Source organism: Ananas comosus, linkage group 5, assembly GCF_001540865.1.
Source record: "Ananas comosus cultivar F153 linkage group 5, ASM154086v1, whole genome shotgun sequence".
In the NCBI taxonomy this organism is placed as follows: domain Eukaryota; kingdom Viridiplantae; phylum Streptophyta; class Magnoliopsida; order Poales; family Bromeliaceae; genus Ananas; species Ananas comosus.
In genome coordinates this window covers 663,891-673,176 of record NC_033625.1, presented here as the reverse complement: position 1 = coordinate 673,176, position 9,286 = coordinate 663,891, and the positions used below count along the sequence as shown (strand labels likewise).

The window sequence follows — 9,286 nt, the reverse complement described above, 5'->3', positions numbered from 1 at the left end:
GCCATGATATCCTCTCCTCTATGAATAGGGAGAGAGAGAGACTCCTCTATGAATAGAGAGAGAGAGAAAGAGTAGAAAAAGAGAGATTTGGATGCCCTATTCGCCATCATTGCTCGGGTTTTGTAGGCCGTGCAAAAGATGCATGGACTACTACTGTTCGGGAGCGCGAATGTTGATGCACGATTTCATGTCCCCGCTCCGTTACAATGTACTCATCTGAATGACTCAATCAACTCAATTCATTATATACTAGCAAATAAATATTCTAATATTATATATTAAAAAATATTAATTTTTTAGTTCAAGATTAAGATTAATAGCGTGCGAATTAGCAAAATATTACTCACATTAACTAAAAAATGTTAGATCTACGCCTTTGATTATTTTTAACCCTTTTTTTTAGAGATAGATATATAGCATGCTATCCGCTTTGTTTATTTCATTTAAAAATAAACTTAGCTGAAAATATGAATCAACTAGAATTCGAACTTGGATCTCGAGTACCAACCACCAAACCCTTTGCCACTTGCTCTAGGGATGGTCGGTGATTATTTTTAACCGTTAGATTATACTATTCAACCAACCACCCACTCAACCCTAGCGGGCGCACATCATGCTGACCGCATATTCCTTAGTCCAATGCCTAAAAATCTACAAGTATCAATAACTTGGTACTTTTAAAAGCATAGAAGCTCAATTATATATATATATATATATATATATATATATATATATATCATCCTAGCCTTACATCCTACAATTTTTCATTCAATGATTAAAAACTTAATAGCAAAAATGACCAAATACTATTAATAGTATTTCAGCTCAACTTTATATAGAGTAGAGCTACTATGCTATCAAAAATATAGAAAATTTTATACTTTCGACTTGTTGGCCCTTAGATCAACCCCTTTGATCATTTCTAATTTTTGGATTAATACTATTATCATGTAAGGACTACTCAACCCTAGGGGGGAGAACAATCATCTCAATCATACAATTCTTAATCCAAAAGTCAAAAAGTCGAAAGTAAAATCCTCTATACTTTCGATAACATAGTGTGTGTGTATATATATATATATATATATATATATATATATAAAATTGAGCTCCTATGTTTTTAAAAGTGCCAAGTTATTGGTGCTTGTAAATTTTTGGCTATTAGATTAAAGAATGTGCGGTTAGGATGATGTGGGACCCCTAGGGTTGAGTGGGTAGTTGGTTGAATAGTATGATATAATGGGTAGAAATGATCAAAGAGGTGGATCTAACGGTAAAAAATTTACAAGCATCAAGTATTTGGTGCTTTTACAAGCACTATAGATGGACTCTCTCTCTCTCTGTATATATATATATATATACAGAGAGAGAGAGAGAGAGAGGTATGTCTCATGCACTTTCGAAAGTACAGAGGCCTCTGTATATGTAAGTTGTTTTCGATGATAGGACATCTGATTCGACGATCGGCTCCGTTGGGTATAATCTACCATGTTGGAATTATCTAGAAACCAAATTTCATAATTTTTTTATCCAAATTATATGAAACTTTAATAGAAAATTCTACTTAATATCAATAGGAAGATTAATACTTGTGATTTAAAATTTGAGTCTTTTATTACTATTTTTTATAAGATTTTTATTTTTAGCCGTTCATTTTGAGGATACTCGTTCACTGGGCAAATGAAATCAAAAAATTAAAAAATTTGGTTTCTACATAATTCTTATAGTATAAATTATATCTAACGAAATCGGTTACTAAATCGGATGTCCCATCATTAAAAACAACTTATAAGTACGGAAGCCTCCGTATTTTTGAAAGCATAGGAGCCTAGCTCTCTCTCTCTCTCTCTATATATATATACACACACACACACAATCTGAGCTTTTTGGTCTCAGAATTTTCCACAGCTCTCTATAGTTCTATCATCCATCTATTAGGCGAGATTAATCTCAATTTGTGACCATGATTTAACCACCGATCACTTGTGGTTGAAATTGATCTCTCTCTCTCTCTCTCTCTCTCATGGATAGCAGTGGATCACTTTGTGTTTTATATATCCTAAATTTTTGGTAAAAAGAGTTGCTTGAAAGGGACTATTAATAATTTATTAAAATGTTATAAAATCTTTTCAATTATCATTTTAATAGAATGCCGAAACTTTTTTTTTCTGACTGTAAGAGAAATATATAGAAGGCTACTTTTGAGACTCTGTAAGTTCACGTCAAATGCTTGTAGAGGCAAACAACTCGAAATTAATCTTCGTTAACTAAACATATAACTATTATATCCTGAAATAGAGAAATTATCTTAGAACTCAAACTAAGTAGACAAAAAGCGGACCAACGTTACGCTCAAAAGTACGAACTTATGAAAAATAACTAAAAGTTATATTATTCTCCTTTTTAAATCATTCGGTCATGTATGAATTGTTTCGTCCATGCAAAATTCGTACGATACTCTCCAGCATGCATCTTTTTCTATCATAATGCTCTCATGTGGGATGTTTTTTATAGATATTATAATTTACCTAACTAGTTTACTAGTTCCCTAGCATAAGTAGGAGCCTGTACTATATATAATGCTCTCTTATGATTGCACAAACATTGGTTGCAATTAACATTTGCAATAACTTAATTAGGACTTTACAAATCTCAAATTTAAGCTTTTAAAGACGTCAAGTATTTTATATTGTTATTTTTTATTTAAGTTTATCATCTTCTAGTAAATTAAGTTTTGAAAGAAAAGCAATTAGTCCAAGATGTACCCAGCATTTTCTTTTACCTTTAATTAATTTCTTTTAGATTGTAGGGTTATCTTTGTTGCTGTAAAGTGGCTGTTAAAAGTAAGAGAGAGGGGGGAGGGGTCCGAATCTAAGGTAGTGATTGTGGTGTTGGTAAAGTGGGGCGTATCAATGGACTCGAAAAGTAAAACTGCAAAAAGCTGAGATATTTTAATCCTAGTTACCATAAACTATAGATTATATTTTGGTGAGCAATGCTGCTCATTCCTTCTACACTAGGATGTAAGATATACTCCATAGCCTTTAGGTGGATGAGATCACTTCACAAGTTATGTCAAAAAAAAAAAAAAAAAAAAAATCACCTGAGTTTTGTGAATTCTTCGATGACCAATTGTGTAAAGATGTACACCCAAAATAGGAGTGTACAAGTAGTATTTTCTGTTATGATAAAGCACCTATATATTTATCACGGATATTATAACCATCCTAGCGCAAACAGGGCAAAAGATTTGTTTATTGGTATATGAGGTCCTAAATTAGGAATCTAGTTACTTTATATTTTTAGCTAAATTTATTTATAAAAATAATGAAAAAAAACTTGTAGCATGCTTCCCTTTTCTAAAATAAATAAGGCTTTGTTTGGTTCCGCACTTATTTTTTAAAAAAAAACTAAATATCAAAATGTGTAGAAGTGGACGGTTAATTGCTTACAATCATTTCATTCAAGGACTCAAGGTCTTTACTTGACAACAAAAAATAAAAATTAAAAATAATTTTTTGCTTTCGAAATTCTATACTTATAATAAAAAAAATTCTCTGACACATCAAATTATATAGAATTAATGTTTAAAACTTTAAAAAATAATAATGATAAAAAACGAGGCCTAAGATGCAAACTTTGTACCTTTTTTTTTATAGATCCTAAGATCAGATATATATATATAGCAGACCGGGTGGTCTCAACCGTCCATAATTGGCAATCATGATAGCAACCATGCATTGATCCTATTACCTGGGCCAACATTCACATATATATCTACATTGGATCCTCTCTTGGCCATTCTTAGGACATAATAGTAAAGTTTTCTATTCCATTCTTAGCTAAATAGTATGGGAACCTTTTGTCATCATGATTCCAGGTAAATGTTGGCTATATATCTCGTCCATAAGTTTTTTACACCTTTTTTTTTTAAAAAAAAATCTCAGATTACATCTAAATGATCATAGTGAATCAGCTCGGATCGGATCAAATTAGAAAACCTCGAACTAGATCAGGTCTTAAGAATCAGAGGCCTGGTCCGAAATTTATGGGCCTTTAATTTGAAGCCCCGGCCCGACGAAGCGAAGGAGTAACCCGGCCCGACCCGAAAAAGAATTGTGGTTAGATTAGTAGGGTCCACACTGAATTAGGTCTATGGCATTTTCTTATTTTAAAACTTATTTAATATAATTTTTTCACTGTTTATGCAAGTTTGGAGATTAATTATTTAGGTGATTAAAGGGGAGAAACCAAATATGTTGAATTTTGAGTTAATCGGTTCACGAGTCAATTACTTGGTGGACCAGGTCTAGCCTTTTATAGGCAAAAGGTTAAAATAAAAAAAGAAAAAGNGGGGGTGCTCCTAACATAGGTACCTTTAAAGTTCCAAGTCTACAGCTACATCAGAGTCATCAAAAACTTTTCAACAAGTGACCTTACACCAATATTCTTTGTCCTATATCATATCCAACAAAGAAAGAAAGAGAGAGTGAGAGAGTGGAGAGTGGAGAGAGAGAGAGAGAGAGAGAGAGAGAGAGAGAGAGAGAGAGAGAGAGAGAAAGAAAGGGAGAGAGGGAAAGATGTTTCCACCACCCCCTCCCAGTGTAGTTCTAAACCATGGGTTGGTGGAGAGCCAAGAAACCCTAGTGGCTGCTTCTCAAATAAGCCCTCATGATGATCACCACTTACTACCATATTCATCTCTTCTTCATCTCAGGTTTTCTCCATATGGGCCTCATCAACACTCTCTCACCAACACAGCTTTCTCTGCGGGAGAAAGGTTCATGAACCCTAAACCTAGAGATGGTTGCTCATCATCAGATCATCAAGCTGCTGCTGCTGCAGCTTCTTCAGCCCGGAGAGCAAGCACTAACCTATGGTAATTAAGTTCATATATACATGAAAGTGTCTCGTGCATGCATGTGTAATTTCTACTGAGTCATAGGACAAATAATTAAATGTTTTTTCTTTTATTATTTCCACTTAATTGCTCTTTTTCTCAACTTGTACAATTTTCTGTAGCTTCCTCTTCCTGTAAAAATTTAAATTTAGTCTTACAAAATGACTTTTTAATATGCTATATTTAATACTCTCTCACATTAATTGAGATTTTCTTTTTCTTTCTTTTTTTTTTCCTACTCTATTCAGAAAAAATGAGATTTTTCGAGAGATCCATGCAAGATATGGACATTGAGTTTTGTGGATGGATAACCGGACCAAAACTAAAACGGTTAAACTTTTATATATATATATATATATTTTAACTTAAGATGCTAAAGAATAGTGTTTTGATATTTGATATGAAACATTTTGTTGATCTCCCTCTCTCTCATGGTTTGTGTTTGGTTGGTGCTATTTAGGCCATGGGAGGAAGCTAGAGGGCCCACTTTTGAGCAGCAAGAGAACAATAATTGGAGCGGAGCACCAAATCAAGATGAATGCTAACAACAACAACAACAACAACAACAACAAAGATAACAATAACAACAACACCAATAATAGCAGTGTTAATTACAAGAGCACTAGTAATACTATCAACGCTCTATCGGTCGGCGGTGTGAGGATGAAGAAGGTGAAGAAGAGGAGGAAGGTGAGAGACCCAAGATTTTGTTTCAAGACCATGAGCGAGGTGGATGTGTTAGATGATGGTTACAAGTGGAGAAAATATGGCCAAAAAGTTGTGAAGAACACCCAACACCCAAGGTATGTCATGTATATATTCATGTAGATATATAATTCACCAGCTTATATATGCTATAAGTGAGAAACTCAAAGTGCACTCCATACATAGAGACCTTTTCCTCCTCCCCCTTGATATACTGTTCACCAAGCATCATGCATTAATATTTGCATGAAGTTTTCTACTGCATGACATATATATGGGCTAGCTAGGGTTAGGTTATGAGCTTGCTTTTGTTGTGTTGAAAGGTGAAAAGAGTAGAAGATCTCTATGTAGATTCTCTTTCATTTCTTTTTTTCTTTCCTTTCCCTTTTGTTTGCTTATTGTCCCTATTATGATGGGAACTATAGTGATCTCCTTTGTTGTGATAGAAGTTGGATGCTTGGTACTAGTATGTATCATTACAATTTCTAGTTTCTAGGGTTATGCTATGACTGGTCAGTACTACACTCTTTGTATCCACTAGGTCTACTTATAAATTAAATTATACCACAGGTAAGCTCATTTTCCAATAAAGCTTAAGGATAGTACTGAGGAACATAGAAAGATCTAAGGATTTATGAGATCTTCAAAGCAAAACTATATTTAACCACTGCCGAGGTGGACTACATATTTTTCTTGCAACAATGAAGGCAATAATGAAGTCTCTAATTATATGCTTTAAGAAGGGGGGAAAAAAAAAATCTCTTCTGTCTGTGAGATATCATGAACAGTTTTTGCATTTTCTTTTTTCATTTGTAGACTTTAAATTTTAAGGGCAAGCATGTAGGTAAACTTAACTTAATTCCCATGAAACACCTCCACCTTCTGGAAAATGAAGAACACAGAAGACTGAGAAGACATGCTATAGCAAGAGAGAAAATGGTAGTCTTGCCTAATAGTCACAGATTAAGAGTTCTGTCACCTTTTAGGAGAAGTCTAGTTGCTTCGCAATTCTATCTGAGTTCATTTTAAAAGTAAACGAAGCAATGTAGTGCTTTCTCTCTCAGAAAAGGGTTCTACATTTGAATCTCATAACAGTAAGATGGCTATGCAAAAAAATATTGAGAGGTGAAGCTACCGTTGGATATCGTTCAAGTGAATTTCAAAGCAACACTTAAAAAGTGTCGCAATATTCGAAGGGGATGCATTTTATGAAACCTTTTTCTAATGCCTACAAGATAAAGTGATAAATACGGAAAGAAATTAAGCAAAATGCCGTTGATATTAGTACATTTGTTATTGTGTAACTGCAGCATGTAAGGCTAAAAACGAAAAACAAAACAAAAATAAAGAGGCGAGATCAAAGAGTAAGCCAAATGGCTAGTACTTGAAAGATCAGTGAGAGAGAAGTTCACGAATAATTCTATGTAGATTTTCTTCTCCAAACCTTTGCTTTTTTATCTTAATTATTTTTGCCTTCGATCTTGTAAATTTTCTCCATATAGTGGAAATAAGTTCACATCTTGTTCCTCCATAGTAGGTGGGCAAATCTTCAATGAAAGAAGAGAAATTATTTTTCTTTCTAGTAGATTTCTCTATTTTGCATTAATCACCTATAGCTTAATTAATGTGAGCTAGTAAATCTATCCTTTTTGTGCACTCTTTAATTTTGTTACCCCCTTTTAGGCGTGTTTGAATACTGGACTAACTACCCAGTGATACAACTTGCTCAAGATACATATATTGCAAGTTATTGACATTAGTTTATTAATTATGAAGTCAACAAAATAAAATGTCCCTGAGCCAAATAGGTCCTGAGTGTATTTCTCAAGAAACTGCTCAGTGTTTTGCAGTTCAACAAAACAAGCTAGTTTGTTCCCAATGAATAACATTGGCAGGTTCAGTTTTTATGGGTTGATAACTTAGTTTAGAAATGTGTAGAAGAACAAATTGGATATATATTGTCATGTACTGTTGTTTACAAATAATACGGATAATCAATTAACATGCTTAAGTTCATGCATACTCTTAATTTGTCCATGAACATGTATAGTAATAGAGTTAGATATTAATGTGCATGAAGGTAATAACTATATATCCACGAGATCTATGTACTAAGCATCATATATGCAAGGGACATTGATCCGACAAGGAGTCCTATCTGATGAGCTCTCTACTGCTACTCCATCATGATTCCACTGAGCCCCTCCTCTGCCTCACCCACTATCCATAGATGAAAAAGAAGCTGAATTATATGTGCATTGCAATCATTCTTTCTACCACCTCTGTGGCCCATATATGCACTGTTATTATTTGAACATGAGTGTGTATATATATATATATATAAATATATATTTCTACTAATGAACTTGATCATGGCCTTTGTTAAGTTAAAACGCCGCGAATCTCGCTGTTACATGATGATAAAAAGCGCGACGACCGGGCCCGAGATTAATTATGTGTGTCATGTGATTACTATTGTCATCTTTATCTATAATTGAAAAGCTTTTGATGATTGAGAGAGAGAACAAACTTGTTTATTGTGCGTTATGCACGTAGGAGCTATTACCGGTGCTCGCAGGACAACTGCCGGGTGAAGAAGAGGGTGGAGAGGTCGGCGGATGACCCGCGAATGGTGATCACGACGTACGAAGGGCGGCACGTGCATTCCCCGTCCCACGAGGACGTTGATCAGGCCCAAGCTGCATCTCAAGTTAGCTTCTTTTGGTAGGTCAATATTTGATATATATTTATGTATCATCTACATAATCTTGGTAACTTGTAATGTTACTATTTGTTAGGGTTCCATAGTTTGAGAATAAAAAAGATCTTTGTTGTTGTTAGTAATTGGGACCCTTTGTGAGTTAAAGGAAAGTTTGGACCGGTACATATGGTTGGATGATCACTTTCTTTGAAGAACATATGAGTATGTGCAAAAGGGTTATGTATGGTCCATGGATGGTCGATTGCTCATCAATTAATGTTATCAGTGTCGCGTTGATTAGTTTGCTTTGCTTTTCACATGCACCTGCTTTTGCTTTGTTATTGTGGTCTCTTATTTGAGGAATGATGGCCCTGCTTTGCCCTGTCATTCGGACAGTGTGTAGAAATAAAGCAATCAAACACTAACAGCTTTTTAAGTAAAAACAAAATACCTCCAACATAGAAGAAAATTTTTATACTTTATCCTACTAAACCGAAACTTTTTATACTTTTTAATCGCCATATAAAAGAAAAATCAATAAACTTTTGTTTATGAAGGTGGTCCCCTGCATTATGGCCTTGATGGGCCGTGTCAGAATCAATATATTAAAGATCTGGCCCAAGAACTTAGCCCAACGAAAGTCTATCCCGTGGGCTGGAACATTTGCTCATTGTAGATTCAAGAGAGTAAATTTCCTCTCTTTTTTTGGGGGCGGGGGGGGGTGGGTTTCCTAGTGAATTGCTTTCCAAAATTTAAGATGAATTTCACTGATCCTAATTTGTAGCTTCGATTTGCTATTATTAGTCCAACTATAGTAAATCCAAATACAACGATTTAACCATGATGAACTCTTCTCGAGTTTATATATATGCATCAATAAATTAGAACAAAGGTCAGAACAGACTTAAAAATATAATTCTAAAAGTAGCGAACTCTAATTTAAAACTTATGTTTCTAACTAAAATAAAGAATTATTAAAC

The 9,286-nt window shown here is 34.2% G+C and overlaps 1 protein-coding gene across 2 annotated transcripts; it reads left to right on the top strand.

Moving 5' to 3' along the window:
* LOC109709983 (probable WRKY transcription factor 13) lies at nucleotides 4,492-8,609 on the top strand. 2 transcript variants are annotated; one of them, XM_020232390.1, is made up of 4 exons: nucleotides 4,493-4,621; nucleotides 4,718-4,879; nucleotides 5,361-5,703; nucleotides 8,162-8,609. In XM_020232390.1, exons 2-4 carry the CDS (start codon nucleotides 4,804-4,806, stop codon nucleotides 8,331-8,333), a joined length of 591 nt encoding a protein of 196 aa, XP_020087979.1. In that variant the 5' UTR covers nucleotides 4,493-4,621; nucleotides 4,718-4,803; the 3' UTR covers nucleotides 8,334-8,609. The 2 variants fall into 2 exon arrangements, with proteins under 2 accessions (XP_020087978.1, XP_020087979.1); XM_020232389.1 differs by having other exon boundaries at nucleotides 4,492-4,879.

Excerpts from the sequence above, each read along its gene's own strand:
- LOC109709983 (XM_020232389.1), top strand. The coding sequence starts at position 4,804 with ATGGTTGCTCATCATCAGATCATCAAGCTGCTGCTGCTGCAGCTTCTT. Across the intron at positions 4,880-5,360 it reads AGAGCAAGCACTAACCTATG|GCCATGGGAGGAAGCTAGAG; the intron begins GTAATTAAGTTC and ends GGTGCTATTTAG. Across the intron at positions 5,704-8,161 it reads AAGAACACCCAACACCCAAG|GAGCTATTACCGGTGCTCGC; the intron begins GTATGTCATGTA and ends TTATGCACGTAG.